Source organism: Homarus americanus, unplaced genomic scaffold (assembly GCF_018991925.1).
Source record: "Homarus americanus isolate GMGI-L3 unplaced genomic scaffold, GMGI_Hamer_2.0 scaffold36035, whole genome shotgun sequence".
In the NCBI taxonomy this organism is placed as follows: Eukaryota; Metazoa; Arthropoda; class Malacostraca; order Decapoda; family Nephropidae; genus Homarus; species Homarus americanus.
In genome coordinates, this window is record NW_024742119.1 from 120,605 (window position 1) to 141,446 (window position 20,842).

At 41.7% G+C, this 20,842-nt stretch overlaps 1 protein-coding gene across 2 annotated transcripts in view; it reads left to right on the forward strand.

Annotated features, from left to right (window-relative positions):
- The window catches only part of LOC121876501, a 135,377-nt gene that overhangs the window by 74,804 nt on the left and 39,731 nt on the right, over window positions 1–20,842 (forward strand). For both annotated transcript variants that reach the window (XM_042381632.1, XM_042381634.1), the window contains exon 3: window positions 18,335–18,352. In XM_042381632.1, the coding sequence (XP_042237566.1) occupies window positions 18,335–18,352 (18 nt within the window). The remainder of the gene's footprint in view (window positions 1–18,334; window positions 18,353–20,842) is intronic.

Below are 20,842 nucleotides of genomic sequence, written 5' to 3' on the forward strand. Positions count from 1 at the left end.
GGTCACGAAAGATCATCAAAGGTCACGACATGTTATTACAGGTCACGACGAGTTATCACAGGTCACGACAGGTCATTACATGTCACGATAGGTCATCACTGTTTTACAACAGGCTCATCACAGGCCATGATAGGTCATCCCAGATCACGACAAGTTATTACAGGTCACGACAAGTCATCACAGGTGTCGCCAGGTCATCACAGGTTACGACAGGTCATTACAGGTCACGACAGGTCATCCTAAGTGAGGTGGAAGGCGGTACTGTGTCAGTTAACTCTGTATTTTTTTAATCAACTCTTATATGTGTTTTTGTTGATGTGTTTGTTGCTGTTGTTGTTGTTGATTTTGTTGTCCAAGACCTTGACAGGCAAAGTTGGCACCTCCTTTTATAATAATAATAATAATAATAATAATAATAATAATAATAACATTAATAATAAATTAATAATAATAATAATAATAAAGAATAAGAAACTTGGTAGATATAACAATAAATATAATATGCTGTACGTCTCTCTCTCTCTCTCTCTCTCTCTCTCTCTCTCTCTCTCTCTCTCTCTCTCTCTCCATGGAAAAATCCTTCTTACCTTGAACCCTCTCGCCTTCACCATTGATAAAGAAGAAACTAGCATTACGATCCACAGAAAACGAGTGTTAGTCTGCTCATTCAGAGGGGAGACTAAGGAAAATGACTGAGGATGACATAGAGTACAGAGCCCCCTGCAACATGTCTGCTAAATGAGAGGTGATAAAGAGGGAGATTGATCACTGACGATGTTCGTGAGGGATTAAAAGGCTGAACAGAACCTTAGGGAAAATGTTATGGTGGGAGTCGGTGATTAATCATTGGCCAGTGAGACGAGAAAGATGAGGGATTATGGGATTTTGGTGAGAATGTTTTTTTGTGTGCGTGTAAAGAACTCGTGTTAATGTTGAGGGTTTAATATAGTTTTCAGTTTATAGATATGCATTGATTTATTATTATTATTATTATTATTATTATTATTATTATTATTTTTATTATTATTATTATTATTATTATTATTATTATTATTATTATTATTATTATTATTATTATTATTATTATTATTATTATTATTATTATTATTATTATTATTATTATTATTATTATTATGAGAACTAGCCAATAATATTAATTTTGTGGTATGTAGTTCTATTTCACAAGCAGTAGTAGTAGTAGTAGTGAAAGGTGTACTGTTGTGGTGGGAGTGCTGGTGGAGGGTGTGGTGGGAGTGTTGGTGGAGGTGTAGGAGTGTTGGTGTGGGAGTGCTGGTGGAGGTGTGGGAGTGTTGGTGTGAGAGTGTTGGTGTGGGAGTGTTGGTGTAGGAGTGTTGGTGGTGGTGAGGGTGTTGGTGTGCAGGGTGTTGGTGTGGGAGTGTTGGTGTGAGAGTGTTGGTGTAGGGTGTTGGTGGAGGTATGGGAGTGTTGGTGGGGTGAGGTGTTGGTGGAGGTGAAAGTGTTGGTGGTGGTGAGTAGTGTTGGTGGAGGCGAGTGTTGTTGGTGGTGGTGAGGAGTGTTGGTGGAGGTGAGGGAGTGTTGGTGGAGGTGAGGAGTGTTGGTGGAGGTGGGGTGGTGTTGGTGGAGGTGAGGTGTTGGTGTGGGAGTGTTGGTGTGGGGTGTTGGTGTGGGAGTGTTGTTGGTGTGGGTGTTGGTGTAAGGAGTGTTGGTGGAGGTGGGGAGTGTTGGTGGTGGTGAGGTGTTGGTGGAGGTGAGAGAGTGTTGTTGGTGGAGGTGAAAGGGTGTTGGTGGAGGTGAGGGAGTGTTGGTGGAGGTGAGGAGTGTGTGGTGGAGGTGAGGAGTGTTGGTGTGGGAGTGTTGGTGTGGGAGTGTTGGTGTGGGAGTGTTGGTGTGGGAGTGTTGGTGTAGGGTGTTGGGTGGAGTGAGAGTGTTGGTGGAGGTGTGGGAGTGTTGGTGGAGGTGAGGGAGTGTTGGGGTAGGAGTGTTGGTGGAGGTGTGGGAGTGTTGGGGTAGGAGTGTTGGTGGAGGTGAGGGAGTGTTGGTGGAGGTGAGGGAGTGTTGGTGGTGGTGGTATGGGGATTGTAAACTTTCATTAATATCTCCAAAACAAAACAAAACATTATTCTTTTACTCTGTCGCGTTTTCTTTCATTTATTTATTTATTTATTTGTTGCTCTTGGGTTTATTTTTTTTTATTTCTTTGTATCACCCGAGAGAAACGTTTTCCTTTGTTTATTTTATTGCATCACTTGGGTGTGTACAACAGAGCTTCATATTCGGCTTCGAATTTCTCTTTACATGTATCGGGGTCGAGTTATGTGACGTTATGACGATTTTACGACGTAACGATGAATTTTGTCACGTAACGATGAGTTGTATGACGTAACGATGAGTTGTATGACGTAACGAAGGGGTGTATGACGTAACGAAGGGTTGTATGACGTAACGAAGGGTTGTATGACGTAAAGACGGGTTGTGTGACGTAACGACGGTTTGTGTGACGTTGTTTTGTTTTTATGTTAAGCTCGTGTGAAATGTGTTCGTATGTGGGTCTTTCATACACTCAATCATTTAAGGTGTCAGCATCAAGTCTGAGTGTTGGCCATACTTTTTCGAGGTGTCTTTACCAGTTTAATGTGTTGGTTTTCCTCTTCCTCCTTCCCTTCTTCTTCTTCTTCTTCTTCTTCCCACACATGATACATCTTGACAGCTGCCGCCTCTGACAGCCATGATACAGTGAGTCACAGTGTCCGGATGTTTACTCCCCAGGGTGGCCACACTCAAATACATTCATGTACACCTAAATACACTCAAATATATCAAATATACTTAAGCAGATTCAGATACACTCAAATACATTCAAATGCACTCAAATATATTAAAATACGCTTAAATATGTCCAATTATACCCAAATATATTCAGATACACTCAAATTCACCTCCAGTCTTATGCCTGGTACAGTAGAGGCAGAGGGTCTTCTTGAGAACATTCATCATAAAATATTATTCTATAGGGGTAAGGATCCTGTAGAAACCTGTAGGAACCCGTAAGACTGTAGGAACCCGTAGGAGCCTGGTAAATGGAAGTATCAGGAGTGAGTAATGCTCTAGTAGGGGGGGTGGAACACTTCGTCAGCCCACACCACCAGCAGGAGGGTCGTCACTTCTGGCCTGTGTTGGGTGACGCTCAAGCACCCCCCTCCTACTCTCACGGCCAGAAGGTTGCTTAATTTATATCTTAATTATTCGTACTGTGTGTATTATAAGACTGATGTGTCATTTAGCTTGATAGTATCCCGGCCATAAGACGCGGTACATATCTGGACACCCGTCACTTGTCATTATTAGGCTGATGCACTGTCTTGTTTATTATCCCACGCTGTACTTACTGGAGCAAATTGAGTAGTGATGATAATAATTAGTCTATCGTAGTTACAGCCTTGGCATGTTAAGAGAGGGTTAGCGTTAGTGGGTTTGGGGTGGGGGGGGGCGGGTGACAGCTTCCTTAACGAGCCAGAAAGGACAAATTGAGGAGGTACACAGAGACAGGTTTCCTCCTTCGTGCTGTGACGCCATTCGTTGTGACGTTAATGTACTGTTGTGACGTAGTGAGGAGTGAGAGCCATAATGGTGGGTGGTGGCATGATGGCGATGATGATGATGGTGATGATGATGATGATGATGATGATGGTGGTGATGATGATGATGATGATGATGGTGGTGATGGTGGTGATGATGATGATGGTGGTGATGATGATGATGATGATGATGATGATGATGATGATGATGATGGTGATGATGATGATGATGATGATGATGATGATGATGATGATGATGATGATGAAAACGTTTATGGTAAAAATAACTGTAAATTATCTTTAATTTTTGTCTTCGTTATAAATTTCATTACTACAACCAGCGTTTATATTATTTTAAATTTGTTTCATTTATTTTCAGTTGCATGATAATCACTGTTAATAAAATATATTTCTTCCACCTTTACTTATTCATCTTAATTACTTTATCACATTAAACTCGTCTCGCCAACACGGAATTAAATACTTTTTTATTATTATTATTATTTCCGTGTTGTTAGCCGTCACAGCGTCAGGTCGTAGCGTGGCTTAAAACCCCCCCGGGAAACATATATATACAGTATATATATTTACATAGTGTATTATTAAACACCATAGCAAACACAATTATAGAGCTCCCGGAGTTGTTTGAATAATATTGAAGTATGACGTCTGTATTTTTCGAGACTGTGGTCAAATATTACACCATGCTCATCACACCTTTCACTTATTTCACTCGTATAATTTAGGTTTTATTTTCACTGTAAATATAATAATATTCCTTTATGGTTTAATCTATTTTGGCAATGTTGATGACCTTGGGGCATGAAGGTTTGTGTATGTTTAGAGAGTTGAGTTATCATAGTGAAGATATCGTAGTGAATCGTAGTGAAGATATCGTAATGTTACTGTTATCGCATCCGGGAGGTTAGAAACGTCACAGTGGAGATGTTAGGATATCACACACATTCCCAGAACAAATAATCGTACCCAAGGGCTTATGATATTGTATTCGTTTAGATAAATTAAATAGAAAACATATCGTACTGGTGACTGACCTCCTCCCGGGTAATGAAAATGATCGTACGTGAAGTGTTAAGAGTTACCTTACCTATCTAATTAACTTATCCCCCCTTAAGGAGTTAAAAGGGAGACGAAGGGAGATCCATTACTTTTGACTGAAGGTTTAATCAGTATTTAAGATTAACTCTTTGACGTACTGCAGCTGCTGGGTGTTAAATCGTAAACTCTGGTCGTATGCAACATCACTGCAACATCATTTAGGTACGATAATGTTGACTTTTTTCTCGTTTGTAAATTGGATGTAACTGAGTATAGATAAAAGTTTTGTTTTATAATAAGGAAGGATAGAAAATGATGTAAATTCTAGTGATAAATGATAAATAAGGATTTAATCTTACTCAAGGAAGGATTTAATCGTATTTAGGGAAGGATTTTATCGTATTTAAGGAAGGATTTAATCTTACTCAAGGAAGGATTTAATCGTATTTAGGGAAGGATTTTATCGTATTTAAGGAAGGATTTAATCTTACTTAAGGAAGTTCTGTCGTATTTTATTTATATATGCAGAAGAGTCGTCAGTGGTCATCATTTTCCTGAGTACGATGATTTTGTTGTGTATTATGCCTTGAGTACGATGACTTAACCCTTTGAGTACAAAAAAAACATAATTTGAGTACGATAGCTATTTGTTTACATCCTCAAGTACTTCGATTATCATGAGTTAGCCCCTTGAGTACAAAAACCCTTGGCTTGAGTACAATAACTTTAACTCTCCTGAGTACATATAACACCGACGAGTACTTAACCATCAACTGTATAAAAAAAAACATTAAACCAATATTAATGACTCTTGAGTACGAAATCTTTATGACGACCCCATTTGAGTACGTGAGTAACAAAACAAAACCAAAATCCGCTTGAGTACGTAAGTTACAAAAACATATATCCCGCTTGAGTACGGGATCTTGATGTACTATTAAAATCGATGAAATAAAACACAGAGATAGAAAGAGAATAAGAAAATGAAGATGAAAGAGAGTGAAAGAAAGAAGATGATTAAAGAGATAAGAGAAAGAGAATGAGAAAAGAAGATGAGAATGAAGACGAAAGTAAAAGATGAGAGAAATAATATGAGAGAGAAAATGAAAGAAAGAATATGAGAGAGAGCAAGAACACGAGAGAGAGAGAGAGAGAGAGAGAGAGAGAGAGAGAATTTAAGAGCCATAAGGAATAAGAACTTTTGGGTTAAGTTTGCTGAAGAGAGACATTTAGGAAGGACTTGGCATCTCCATCTTGTGTAGGAATTATCTGGTTCTACCGTAGTGGCTCTCTCTCTCGCTTTCTCTCTCTCTCTCTCTCTCTCTCTCTCTCTCTCTCTCTCTCTCTCTCTCTCTCTCTCTCTCTCTCTCTCTCTCTCTCTTTCTCATTAGTCAGTTAAATCAGAGAATCTTTCTTGGTCAATAGCCAGACTGTCTGCCAACTTACATCACGATCGGTCACCTCCTCCTCGCTTATGGGCTACAATGTTCACACACACACACACACACACACACACACTGATGAGAGAGGAAGCAAGGGAGGAAGGTACTGAGAGAGGCAATAGGGGAGGGAGGTACTGAGACTGAGAAAGGCAGCAGGTGAGAGAGGCACTGAGAAAAGCAGCAGACGAGAGAGGCAGCAGTTGAGAGAGGCACTGAGAGAGGCAGCAGCAGGTGAGTTTGCCAAGGGGAGGTGTACAATATCACCACCACCTCTTCTTTTTCTGTGGCAGGTGCGGCTACTGACGGCAGGGGCAGACACTGGTTTGTTAAAGTGAGAGGAACGGGGAAGTAGGGAGAGGCAGTGGTATGGGGGTTAGCAGAAGAAAAAACTGCTGTTCAGGGTAAAGAGAGAGGTAGGGAAATTGAGGGGAGACATAGTAAGGTAAGATGGAGGAGGCAGCTGTAGAGGGGGGTAGCTAGAGTGAGAGACACTGTTTTTGGTAAAGTGGAGGTGGGGGGAGGGGGGAAGATGTGCCTACTCCCGCAGACACAGAGTTAATGTGAGAGTGAGGAGGAGGGTTAGGGAGAGTGATGGCAAGAGACGAGACAGTGGTTTCTTAAGGTAGAGAGAGTGAGACAACTGTAAGAGAGGAGGAGTGAGGAGGTACAACTGGTGTGGTGATGATGTGTGGTGAGGGAGAGGGAGAAGGGGAGGGGAGGGGAAGGGAGAGGTGGCCAGACAGACAGGTAGATACGCAGGCTTACAGGTATATAGACAGATCAATTAACTTTCAAACAAAGACCCACAGAGAGACAGTGTTGACCCCGTAGTGTTGACACGGGGGATGAGTGTAGCTGTGGAATGGAGGGCAGACAAAAGGGAGGGAAGAACAGATGGAGGGAAGAAGGGATGGAAGGAAGGTGGGAGGAAGGGATGGAGGGAGGGCTGGGGAGGAAGGATGGAGGAGTAGGGAGTTAAGGGAGGGAGGGAAGATGGGATGGAGGGAAGGTAGGAGTTAAGGGAGGGAGGGAAGATGGGATGGAGGGAAGGTAGGAGTTAAGGGAGGGAGGGAAGATGGGATGAAGGGAAGGTAGGAGTTAAGGAAGGGAAGGAAGATGGGATGGAGGGAAGGTAGGAGTTAAGGGAGGGAGGGAGGTCAGCTTTAGCGTCACACAAACAAACTCAGCTCAAGGCGCCAGCTATACCCTATGTCTGTACCACCTCCAGGGTGTTGTAGAAATCTCTCTCTCTCTCTCTCTCTCTCTCTCAAGATTTATTTTATCATATTTTTCTATCTCACTCGTGTACATGAATTATCCAACAACTATTGAATATTAAACAAATAAAGCTCACAAGAATATTGATCTATTAAACCCTCCCAAAAGTTATTATTTGCCGGCAGATTGAAATGTACACCGTTAAATATGCCACAGAAAACGGATTTATTTAGTCTTTATAAGTTATATTTATAAGAGGATGCGACAGTAAACTACATCATAGCACAAACAGCATATAGTCTCACCTGCTACCCTAAGTCGACATTCCTTCTTATCGTTTAATCTCGCACGAAAATAAACAAACCAAACACGGTATACTGTACTACTTCAACACAAATTCTTAAAAAAAATTTTTCCCCTCTACCCCTCCCCTCCCCCCTCTCCCCCCTCCCCTTCTCCCCCCTCCCTCATTCGTCGGTAACCATGTGATCAGACGAAGAACAACGCCCCGGTATTAATAGATTGGCGTCCCCGGGATCCGACAGTAAACAATATTACGCTCCGGATAGTTGAGTTTCCCCTCCGACGACCGTCTTGCTCTAGTCAGTCATTCGTCACATTCCGCTTGTTCTATGAAGACTTTGTTGTTTACTTCATCATCTTGTTTGTTACCTGTCCGCTTATACTGATCCAATTATCCAAATGAGGAGAGAGAGAGAGAGAGAGAGAGAGAGAGAGAGAGAGAGAGAGATTAAAAAGAATTCCAATGTAGAAAAGAGAAAAGGGAAAGAGAGAACTAGAGAGGGAAGCGAATGGAGAGAGAAGGAAGGATAATCTCAAAGGAAGAGAAGAGTTTGGGGGTAAGAGAAGAAGGGAAATAGAGAAGGAAAGAGATAAGGAAGAAATATTTGACGATATAGAAACCCAGAAGTGGAGAAAAGAAGAAAAAAACGAAGGAAATTACGATAACCAAACGAGTTGAGAGAAAGAAGGAGATGAGGAAGATTAGAAGTGAAGAGGAACAATGGGAGAAAGAAAAGGTGAGAGAAATTGGAACAGAGAATCAGGAGATGGGAGAGATAGAGAAAGAGAAGAAAAAAAAAAGGAGAATTAAGAAGGAACAGAAGGGATGGAAGGATGAAGAGAAGAAGGGAACTAAATAAATAGGAGGAAAGAATAGTGAATGAGGAAGGAAATAAAGAGAGAGAGAGAATGAAAAAGAGAGGAAGCGTAGATATGTAGAAGGAGGAGGAAGAGATCAGTGTGGGATTTCCTGCTTGATCCTGGCTCGTGTGTGTGTGTGTGTGTGTGTGTGTGTGTGTGTGTGTGTGTGTGTGTGTGTGTGTGTGTGTGTTGTGGTAACGTTACTCTTTCTCTGTCACACACACACACACACACACACACACACACACACACACACACACACAACACACATTACAACAAACTTGGTCCCAAAATAATGACATCGCTCCTTAACGACTCCTTCTCTCAACAACGACTTGAGTCTCCAGCACACTCACAGTTCACAACAACTTTCTACCATAACTCGCAACATTCTCTCTCAGATGGTAGCGTCAAAAACAAAAGTTAATTTTCGATATGAATGATTTATGAGTAAGGTTTTGGACCGTGTGTCTGTCTGTCTGTCTGTCTCTATTTGGGTTCCCCTGTCTGTGTGTTTGTCTGTGTTTGTCTTTTTCTTCGTTTTTTGTGTTTCTATTTGTCTTTTTAATTTTAGTTCAGTTACGAGTGAAATTAAGTAAATTCTAGTATCCCCCTGCCTCTATCCCCTACCTCTACCCTTGCTTCTACCCCTGCCTCTCCCCTTGCTTCTACCCTGCCTCTTGCTTCTCTGCCCTACCTTCTACCCCTGCCTCTACCCCTTGCTTCTACCCCCTGCCTCTACCCCTACCTCTTACCCTTACCTCCCCCTTTAGTATATATACATGTAGTATTCGCTGAAGTATTTATGTGACTTAGGTAATAAAGGAAGGTGGCCAAGGCTTGTATTAGATGCTGAGAGTTATGACGCTGTTGTCCGAGAATTGATTTAGTAAAAAACAAGGTTTAAATGCAGAGTTTTCTTAATTTTTTATTGATTTGACTCTTATTGAATGCTATTGTTCTCCCATTCTCATTTAATAAAATAGTGAGAGATTATTGACGAATTAAGACCGATTATATTTAAATTATAATCAGTATGTATTTAATTATATTCTTCATTCTCTTCTTTCTCTTGTTATTCTTTATTATATATTATTATAGAGACAAAATGTAGAGATGTGTATATAAATGACGTTTCATGGGGATTCTTGTTGCTATTGTTGTTTTGGTGGTGAAGTTCCGCACACTGGAGACAGATGGCGCGTGTGTCTTGGCTCCAATAGTGCCTGCGTGTGGCGGTGAGGCATGCTAGTTACTATTTATACTTCCGTAGTAATATTAGCGTCAGTTTAATGGATGATAATAGTAAATAAAATAGCACTACCGTAATAAAAAAAATAAAGAAGGATTGGTTTAGTAAGTTAAGTGTCCATAAAGTAAAGATTAGCAAAGTAGGACGAACGCATTCAGTGTATCTGATAAAGTAGAAACACTAGTTCCACCGACAGTCTCGTAAATTGTTAAGACAGCAGTAAATGTACAAAGAGTAAAGATAACACTAGTTTAGCAAGGTGAAATATTTCTAACAGCAATAGTAGTCTTATCTGACCAAACCAGTACAAGATTTTTGCTTTTTTTTTTAATTCGTAAAGGACAATAGATATGCACTGTGTCAATTGGGTACCAGGAAAGCCGGCCATTCAATCGGCAACAAAAAATCGAACCTAACTTCACCTAACCTAACCTAACCTAACCTAACCTAACCTGATACATTGAGGTGTACCGATGCATTAATGAATACATACTGATACATAAAAATACATACTAATACAAAAATATACACACAGCATTAAGCAAATCACAGATAACAAACGTAACAGACTGAACACAAAATGAAAGTGGGTGAAAAAAATGAGAGATGTGTGTACAGGACTTATCTTCATTATCTACTAATAACTCGAGAATAAGAGGAAGAGATAGTTAGAGATTATAAGTAAATTACAAGAGAGAGGAGAGATGGGAGCAGTGAAGACAGGTGAGACGAAGCGAGGACAGGTAATAATTTTGGGGGGAGGTGAATATTGTTATATTTTGTGTGTGTGTGTGTGTGTGTGTGTGTGTGTGTCGCCAGCTCTGTCGTAATTAGCCGGGAAACATCACCTTACCTGTCTCAAGTCAGGATGGATAGTAGGGCTTTGATCTCCCCCCTCTCTCATCGTGCTTGACAGTTCCCTCGCCACCCCTCGACGATTTGATTCATGTGACAGTTGGCACACAAACCGGTTTTAACGGCTTTTAACGGTTTTACGGGTCGAATCATTAAGGGAATTTTGTACCATTAATTCCGACATTAATGGGCGACTAATTATCCGATAAGCCGATGACATAATGTGGATTGGGAATGATTAGTTGTGGATTAAATTGTAACCTCAGTTAGTCTAAAGGACTTGTGATTACATATAGTAAAAGTTAAGTAGATTAGATTAGGTTAAGTTGGGTATATTAATAGGTTAGGTTAGGTTAAGTTAGGAGGTTAAAAATGGTGAAGTTATAGGGACGATTAGTATGTGTAATGAGTTAACCAGTTACCAGACCGCCCGACTCTCCCCCCCCTCTCTCTCTCTCTCCAAGACCACAGCCAAACAGACTTAATAAAAATAATCTTGGCAACATCATTAACAACAACGCTCTGAGGAACTGTTTTACCTGACCTCTAGTGCCACTACCACCACTAACACCATTACCACCACTACCCTCACTAAAAACTATTACCAGCACTAACACCACTATTACTACCACCATTACCACCACTACCACCACTGATTTATTACCACCACCACACTACTACTACTACGACCACTACTACTACGACCACTACACACACCACTACTACCACCACCATTACTTGTACCTGAAGAAAACACGACCATTAACTATTCAGCCAGTAAAGGAGAAGGGAGAGAGAGAGAGAGAGAGAGTCCTCACCAGTTATTGATGAACTAAGAGAAGAAACTAACTTACCCATTAATCTAGTATTTCATCTCATCTCTTATGTTTTTTCCTCTTTCTAAACCGAAAGAGGAAAAAAAGGGGGAAAATAATAGAGAGAAATAGCCAGAAGCAGAATAAATGGTCAGTGTGTAATTTTCTCACCACCTCCTGGGCCAAGTTTTTCATCTGACTGACGCCCAGCAAAGCCGCCTTCAATCTTTCACCAAGTTCCTCCTCCTACCCCTCCTCCGTTCCCCCTCCCTCCTTCCCTCCCTCCCTCCCCTTCCTCCCTCTTCCTCCTCCTCCTCCCTCCCTCCTTCCCTCCCTTCCTCCCCCTCTTTCCTCCCTTCCTCCCTCCCGCTACCTAAAATAAACACACGCGGAAATCTATTAGTCTCCCCATTCTTGTGCTTACGTTTTTTTCTTCTTTTTTCCCCTTCTCGTGGGTGGTGGTGGTGGTGGTGGTGGTGGTGGTAGTGAGAGTTGTGGTGTGGTATATGATGATAGTAGTAGTAGTTATGACGAAGGTGGGGGGGGGTAAGAAATTGTGGTGGTCTGGTAATGGTGGTAATTATGGTTGTGGTAGTAGTATTGATTTTACTTATGACGAAGTGAGGGAAGAAATTGTAGCTGATTGGTTGTGGTAGTAATGGTGGTAGTGAGGGTTGTGGTAGAGAGTTGTTACTGCTGTTAACTTTATCTTAAAGTTGTTGTTATTGCTGTTGTTGTTGTTGTTGTTGTTGTTAATTTACATGTCATTAATCCACTTCTACCAGCTGCCACAACTACTGCTGTTGCTCCTTTAACTGTTGCACACACTGTTGCTGTTCTTGTTGCTGCTGCTGTTCTTGTTGCTGTTCTTATTGCTGTTGCTGTTCTTGTCCTTTGCTGTTCTTCTTGTTGCTGCTGCTGTTCTTGTTGCTGTTGCTGTTCTTGTTGCTGCTGCTGTTCTTGTCCTTGCTGTTGTTCTTGTTGCTGCTGCTGTTCTTGTTGCTGTTGCTGTTCTTATTGCTGTTGCTGTTCTTGTCCTTGCTGTTGTTCTCGTTGCTGCTGCTGTTCTTGTTGCTGTTGCTGTTCTTGTTGCTGCTGCTGTTCTTGTCCTGCTGTTGTTCTTGTTGCTGCTGCTGTTCTTGTTGCTGCTGTTCTTATTGATGTTGCTGTTCTTGTCCTGCTGTTGTTCTTGTTGCTGCTGCTGTTCTTGATGCTGTTGCTGTTGTTCTTGTTGCTGCTGTTGTTCTTGTTGCTGCTGTTCTTGTTGCTGTTGCTGTTCTTGTTGCTGCTGCTGTTCTTTTGTTGCTGTTGTTGCTCTTGTTGCTGCTCTGTCTTGTTGCTGTTGCTGTTCTTGTTGCTGCTGCTGTTCTGTTGCTGTTGCTGTTCTTGTTGCTGCTGATGTTCTTTTGATGCTGCTGTTGTTCTTGTTGCTGCTGTTGTTCTTGTTGCTGCTGCTGTTCTTGTTGCTGTTGCTGTTCTTGTTGCTGCTGCTGTTCTTGTTGCTGTTGCTGTTCTTGTTGCTGCTGATGTTCTTGATGCTGTTGTTGTTGTTCTTATTGTTGCTGCTGTTCTTGTTGCTTGCTGTTTTGTTGCTGTTGTTCTTGTTGCTGCTGCTGTTCTTGTTGCTGTTCTGTTGCTGCTGCTGTTCTTGTCCTTGCTGTTGCTGTTGTTCTTGTTGCTGCTGCTGTTCTTGTTGCTGCTGCTGTTCTTGTTGCTGTTGCTGTTCTTGATGCTGTTGCTGTTGTTCTATTGCTGCTGCTGCTGTTCTTGTTGCTGTTGCTGTTTTTGTTGCTGTTGTTCTTGTTGCTGGCGTTCTGTTGCTGCTGCTGTTCTGTTGCTGTTCTTGTTGCTGTTCTTGTTGCTGCTGTTCTTGTTGCTGTTCTTGTTGCTGTTCTTGTTGTTGCTGTTCGTGTTGCTGCTGTTCTTGTTGCTGTTGCCTTGTTGCTGCTGCTGTTCTTTTGTCGTTGCTGTTCTTGTTGCTGCTATTCTTGTTGCTGTTGCTGTTCTTGTTGTTCTTGTTGCTGTTCTAGTTGTTGCTGTTCTTGTTGCTGCTGTTCTTGTTGCTGTTGCTGTTCTTGTTGGTGTTCTTGTTGCTGTTCTTGTTGCTGTTCTTGTTGCTGCTGTTCTTGTTGCTGTTGCCTTTGTTGTTGCTGTTCTTGTTGTCGTTGCTGTTCTTGTTGCTGCTGTTCTTGTTGATGTTCTTGTTGCTGTTGCTGTTCTTGTTGTTGTTCTTGTTATCGTTGCTGTTCTTGTTATTGCTGTTCTTGTTGCTGTTCATGCTGTTGCTGTCTTGTTGCTGTTGTTCTTGTTGCTGTTGCTGTTCTTGTTGTTATTGTTCTTGTTATTGTTGCTGTTCTTGTTGTTGCTGTTCTTGTTGTTGTTGCTGTTCTTATTGCTGCTGTTCTTGTTGTTGTTGTTCTTGTGTTGTTGCTGTTCTTTTGTTCTTGTTGCTATTCTTGTTGCTGCTGTTCTTGTTGATGTGGTTCTTGTTGCTGCTGTAATTTTGTTGTTGTTGTTGTTCTTGTTATTGTATTGCTCTTGTTGTGGCTGCTCTTGTTGTTCTTGTTCTTGCTGCTGTTCTGTTACTGCTGTTCTTGTTGCTACTGCTGTTCTTGTTGCTGCTGCTGTCCTTGCTACTGACAGGAAGCTCTCGGGTGTTGCAAGACCATTAGTTACAGCTTGACAAGTCATTAATTGCTGCACACACATACACACACATACACATGTGTGTGTATGTGTGTGTGTTTAGGTATATACAGTGTATCCATGAGCATAGAACTGCTCTCTCCCTCCCCACTCTATACCTCTCCTCCCCCTCCCTCTACCAGGTGGTGATTACCTCCCACCCTTCCACCTCGCCTGTTGCTACTTGCTGCCCACCCTCCTCACCCCTTCTCTCCCTCCCTCCCCCACCCCCAGGTACACGAGGAGGGAACAGTTGTCATCATCACCTCCAACACACGCTCATAACTTGGGCTTATTTTTATAGTGTTGCAGACCAGAGACAGACAGACAGACAGATAGACAGACAGACAGACAGACAGACAGACAGACAGACAGACAGACAGACAGGCAGTGGTGTGAATTTATGACACAAGAGGAGTGTGTGTGTGTGTGTGTGTGTGTGTGTGTGTGTGTGTGTGTGTGTGTGTGTGTGTGTGTGTGTGTGTGTGTGTGTGTGTTTTGAGGGACGAGGCAGATAATGCTATACATTATCATGATACCCACACCATCCGTCTCTTTCTCTCTCTCTCTCTCTCTCTCTCCCTTTATTTCCGTTTTTTGTTCTTAATTTCCTCTTCCCTCCTCCTTCCTTTTTTCTTCCGTCCTTCCTTCCGCCCTTCCCCCATTCTTTCCTCCTTCCTTCCCTCCATCCCACCTTCCGTCCCACCTTCCGTCCCCCTTCCGCCCACCTTCCACCTTCTGTCCCACCTTCCGTCCACCTTGGTCTGGCTGGTACTCGGCACTGACCAATATTTACTCAGATCTTCATCACAACTGACGACGCTGCCATCAATACCACCCCACTCTCCCTCTCCTTCCCTCTCCCCTCTCCGTCCCTCCCTCTCCCCTCTCTCTTCCCTCTCATTCCCTTTCTCCTCTCTCTCCTTCTTCCTCCCTTTCTCTTCCTGTTTCTCCTACTCTTTCCCTTTTTTTCTTCCCTCTCCATCCTCCTCTTCTATCTTCTTCCCTCTCCCTCTTCTTCCCTCTCCCTCTCTCCCTCTTCCTCCGTTTCCTTTCCTCCTCTTCTTCCTCCTCCCTCCCTCCCCCTCCCTCCTCCTCCCCTCCCTCCCTCCCTCCCCTCCCCTCCCCCCTATCCCTTCTTCCTCTTCCCCCTTCCCTCATTTTTACCTCTACCCTCTTTTCCTCCCCTCCTTCCGTATGTCCGTGTGTATAAATACGCGTGGTTCGTATTCAAGTGTGTTTGTGTGTGTGAGAGAGAGAGAGAGAGAGCATTAAAAGGCAAAGTAACAAAGTAATGCCTTGGATAATAATAATAATAATAATAATAATAATAATAATAATAATAATAATAATAATAATAATAATAATAATAATAATAATAATAATAATATACACTGCCTCTCATCCTCTATCCCACACTTATATATTACCAACGTCTAGTTCACTGCCACTATATATATGGTCACTATATGGGTGAAACTAGTCATAACGTACTTAGCTTTTATATACTGTATATATAAATGTCTATAGGCCTACACTATATGTGTTTATATATGTACTTATCTATATGTATATGAGAAAATATTAAAACTACATCTCTCTCTCTCTCTCTCTCTCTCTCTCTCTCTCTCTCTCTCTCTCTCTCTCTCTCTTTTTTAATTTATTTCCTCCTTTTTCTGATCTCTCCTTCTAACGATCTTTTAATGATCACTTTGTTACCCAATTCAATATACTTCACCTGAGGATTAAACACCCCAACGCTACCTGGAGGAGTTGGGTTAGGTTAGGTTAGGTGATTAATCTTAAGGTAAATCTTCAGGTAATCTCATTGTTATTGCTTTTTCTCTTATCATTAGTGGCAATAAATTCAGCAAAATCCACTGGCGTGCAGTATTACGACCAGACGACACCTCCACCACGAGGAACCTTGCAAATGTAAACAGTCAGTCAGCTGTGAGGTGTAAACAAACAGTCAGCTGTGAGATGTAAACAAACAGTCAGCTGTGAGAAGTAAACAAACAGTCAGCTGTGAGATGTAAGCAAACAATCAGCTGCGAAATGTAAAGAAAAGTTCTGCTGTGATTATGTAAACAGACAGTGAGCTGTGAGATGTAAATAATCACTCAGCTATAAGATGTAAGCAGACAGTCAGTCGTGAGATATAAACAACAGTTAGATGACTCTTCCTATATGACAGATGGTGACTCGCCGTGGTGAAACAACACACATAAGGAAGAATGACACTGATGGTGTGTGTGTGTGTGTGTGTGTGTGTGTGTGTGTGTGTGTGTGTGTGTGTGTGTGTGTGTGTGTGTGTGTGTGTGTGTGTGTGTGTGTGTGTGTGTGTGTGTGTGTGTGTATGTGTGTGTGTGTGTGTATGTGTGTGTGTGTGTGTGTGTGTGTATGTGTGTGTGTGTGTGTGTGTGTGTGTGTGTGTGTGTGTGTGTGTGTGTGTGTGTGTGTGTGTGTGTGTGTGTGTGTGTGTGTGTGTGTGTGTGTGTGTGTGTGTGTTGTGTGTGTGTGTGTGTGTGTGTGTGTGTGTGTGCGTCTTGAATATATCTGCACTGTGTTAGTGTTGATGTTGGCGTTGTTTTAGTTGTGTGTATTAGCGAGTGTTGAATTGAGTTGTGATGGACTTTGATATTGTTGCTGTGTATTGTTGTTAGGAGGGGAAGGGGGTGGTAGAGGAGGAGGAGGAGAGATGGACGAGAGGATAAGTGAAGGAGACGGAGGGAGGGTAAGAGAAGGTGAAAGGTGAAGGAGAAAAGGGAGGGGGAGAAGAAGGAAAGGGGAGGAGAGGGTATGAGCGGATAGGGGTAGAAGGCAGGGAGAGGGACGAGTGGGTAGGGGAAGGAGAGGGGGAGAGGTAGAGAAAAGAGGAAGGGGAGAAGGCAGAGTGAGGGAAGGGAAGGGGTGATCCGGTAGTTCCTATACTGTGGGGGAGGTTAGTGATTGAGTCGTGTTTGTACGTTTTCATTCACCCGTGTACACACACATGGACGTGTAAGTTACGCACGAGGAAACATGTACACGCGTATTAACTCTCACTCATGTACACGCACGCATATAAACACAAAGACAGGTTAACAAATACACACACAAAAAAACGCTCATACACACACACACACACACACATATATACTGTACCTCACTTAATGACGGAACAGTTATCTTAAAGGCAAGTTATTAAAGCTTCCTAACAACAGTAGCTCAGCCAGGTAACAAAGCTCAGGTATTTAATATCCACAAACATATTTTTTCTCCACCAACACACAATATAGTTCTGTGTTTTGTGCTGACTGATGAAATTTGATAGTGAACTCTACTCCTCTTTCACTTGATCATGGTATGTATGTATGTATGTATGTATGTATGTATGTATGTATGTATGTATGTATGTATGTATAGCATGTTGTTCATAGTACTCGCAGGACTACACGAAGGATGGTGACCAAACTGTGTAGGATTGTAGGATCACACTCTCTCTCTCTCTCTCTCTCTCTCTCTCTCTCTCTCTCTCTCTCTCTCTCTCTCTCTCTCTCTCTCTCTCTCTCTCTCTCTCTCTCTCTCTCTCTCTCTCATTAGTGCTGTATTAGTGTAACAATAACCATCATCCCCAAACTGATGGTTGCAGTAGAATTAAGTGTTCAATCCCCCGACTCGTTGCCCATTATAAATTACAAAAGGCAGACAATACTCACTTCAACCCGGATCTATTATGTCAACAGTGGGGTAAATTTGTAGTTTTGACTGTCTGTGTGTTTGTTTATCTTCAAGTTGAGGTATAGCCATGTGGTAGTGAAGGTAATGTTATGGTACTGAAGACTGGTCCAATTGATGTGGCTTCTCTTGATATTTTTTTCCCGGTAAGTGATTAGTTTTGAAGGATTTTGTTATTTTTAGCTTTATTTAAATGTTCTATCTTAAGTTATTTCTTTTAGGTTAAATTTGTAATATAAGTTTAATTATATAGGTTTAAGTCTTAAGTTTAAGTTTATCTCATAAGTTAATATAGACTTGACCGAAACTCTACCAGGTCACGTGACGACTGTTTGTTTACCTTGAGGGATCATTAGTCTAACCCTAAGGACTATGACGGCAGACTAAGAATATAAAGCATGTTTATCGTGTCTATTATTATTTCATCGATAACGTGTGTGTGTGTCTCTAGAACATTTTTAGATTACCCTTATTTACGGCCCGTCCGTGTTTCATTTGACCTGCAGTGTGTTGGTAGAAATAACATTGGGTAACTGTTACTAAGTTTGTTTTTCTTTCGTTTTACAGGGAGCAGTTCTACGACAGGTAAGCGTGAGAGAGAGATCGAGCAGGACAAAACGAGTCTGTCTTCTGTTTTTTGTACTTTACCACTTAAGTTCTCAATTAAGTTTGTATTTGAGTTTAAGGTTAAGTTTATTTTATTATCTCTGGTACACCTTGTTAGTTAAAGTTAGCAGTGAAATAGACCAAACTCGTGAGGGAAAGTACGCATCAGTATTTAAGTTTCCGCACCTTAGTTCATGATTGAGTTTGTCCTCCGCCGCTAATGGAGTTTAACACAAGTGACGACGCCTGTGTGGTGAGCTGAAGGGTGTGGTGGTATATACTGTATTATATGATCGTTGCTGGTGGGTTCTCACACATGTACCACTTTATATTGTGACCACTATAATGTAAGAGGATATTACCATATGTGCAAGTCATGATCGTTAACCCAGAAAGTTCCATTTCAGGACAAATGAGTTTACAGGACTGATGTGAAATATTCATGGGTTTCACCCGAATTAATATTATTGGCTAATGTATAATTTGGTAATATTTACCTTTCTGTGTGTGGTCATAATGTTGAGTGTTTTCCCATTTTTTTCTTTTACAATTTCACAAAACATTATTTATTATTGCAGACACAAGTGGATGTTATACTGAACTATGTGCTAACTTTCCATACAGAGACTAGAGACGAGCGTTAGTTTACATAAGCGCTGTGAGACTACTGTACGGCGTTAGTTCCATTTATGTAAGATGACACGAACCAGACTTACATAACCTAACCTAACCAAGTCCAAGTAAATCAACTCCAATCAATCAAAGTACAATTCCCACATCTGAGGGTTGGTGACCACAGCCCTCCACTCTAAATGTTTACTGGCTGTTTTTACCAATCCTCCTAGATTTTGCATCTCCTTGGCGACCCATATTTTATTTCATTCATCCATCCCTGTCCATGCCTTCCCCTGGCCCTCCTACCCTCAACTTTGCCCATTAATAAATCTGCTATTATCCCCTCATCCCTAATTTTATAACCAAAGTATCTCAACCTAACCTAAAATAATAAAAAAAAGACCTTTAAGTTAAGTTTGATTAGTTTGTGTTGTCTTTCATAAAACAGTTTAGTTCCGTAACCCTCACAGCAGCCATTTTGTAAACAAACTCTCGCCTCTGGACACGTCACACATGTCTATTTATGTCGGATAAATGGAAAAAAACACACATAAATTATTAATACCGTGAAAATGAACACAAATCTTCCCGTGATCGATCTTACATTGATGCTGTCTGGTTCATGATCCATCCTTGTACCCTATAGCCCATGAAGATGTGTGAAAATGTGTCTGTCAGTCAGTCACTCAGGCAGGCAGTCAGTCAGTCAGCCAGTCAGTCAGTTATTCAGTGAGTTAATTATAGGCAGTCATTCAGTCAGGCAGAAAATCAGTTATTCAGTTAGTCAATGAATTAATAAGACAGTCAGTCAGTCAGTCCATCAGGCAGAAATTCAGTCAGTCAGTCAATCAGGCAGAAATTCATTCAGTCAGTTAATTACACAGTCAGTCAGTCACTCCGAACTCGAACAAGAGATGGATCTGAGATAAGGTTAACAGACGTAAAAAGATTCATCATTGCGATTTTCTAAGAGTCGTCCACACTGTCCCAAACATGGCACCCGGGCATATGAGATCCACTTTAACTTTCTGGATTATGGCGGCTTTAGGTGATAAATGTTTAGGTTAAAGGATATGGATAGGATTTTGGAAGACAAGATGTAAGGAAGACTGTAGGTTGAGAAACTGAAGGATAAACAGATACACAAAAATATGGTCTTTGAGGTGTAGAGAGTGACCCACACAACTCATTATACAGACTGACACACACACACACACACACACACACACACACACACACACACACACACACATATACTACAGTAACTCACACACACACACACACACACACACACACACACACACACACACACACACATATACTACATAGTAGACTGTCTCTCTCACACACACACACACACACACACACACACACACACACACACACACACACACACATATACTACATAGTAGACTGTCTCTCACACACACACACACACACACACACACACACACACACACACACACACACACACACACACACACACACACATATACTACATAGTAGACTGTTCCTCTCTCCACACACACACACACACACACACACACACACACACATATACTACATAGTAGACTGTCTCTCTCACACACACACACACACACACACACACACACACACACACACACACACACACACACATATACTACATAGTAGACTGCTCCTCTCACACACACACACACACACACACACACACACACACACACACATATACTACATAGTAGACTGTCTCTCTCACACACACACACACACACACACACACACACACACACACACACACACACACACATATAACATAGTAGACTGTCTCTTCACACACACACACACACACACACACACACACACATATACTACATA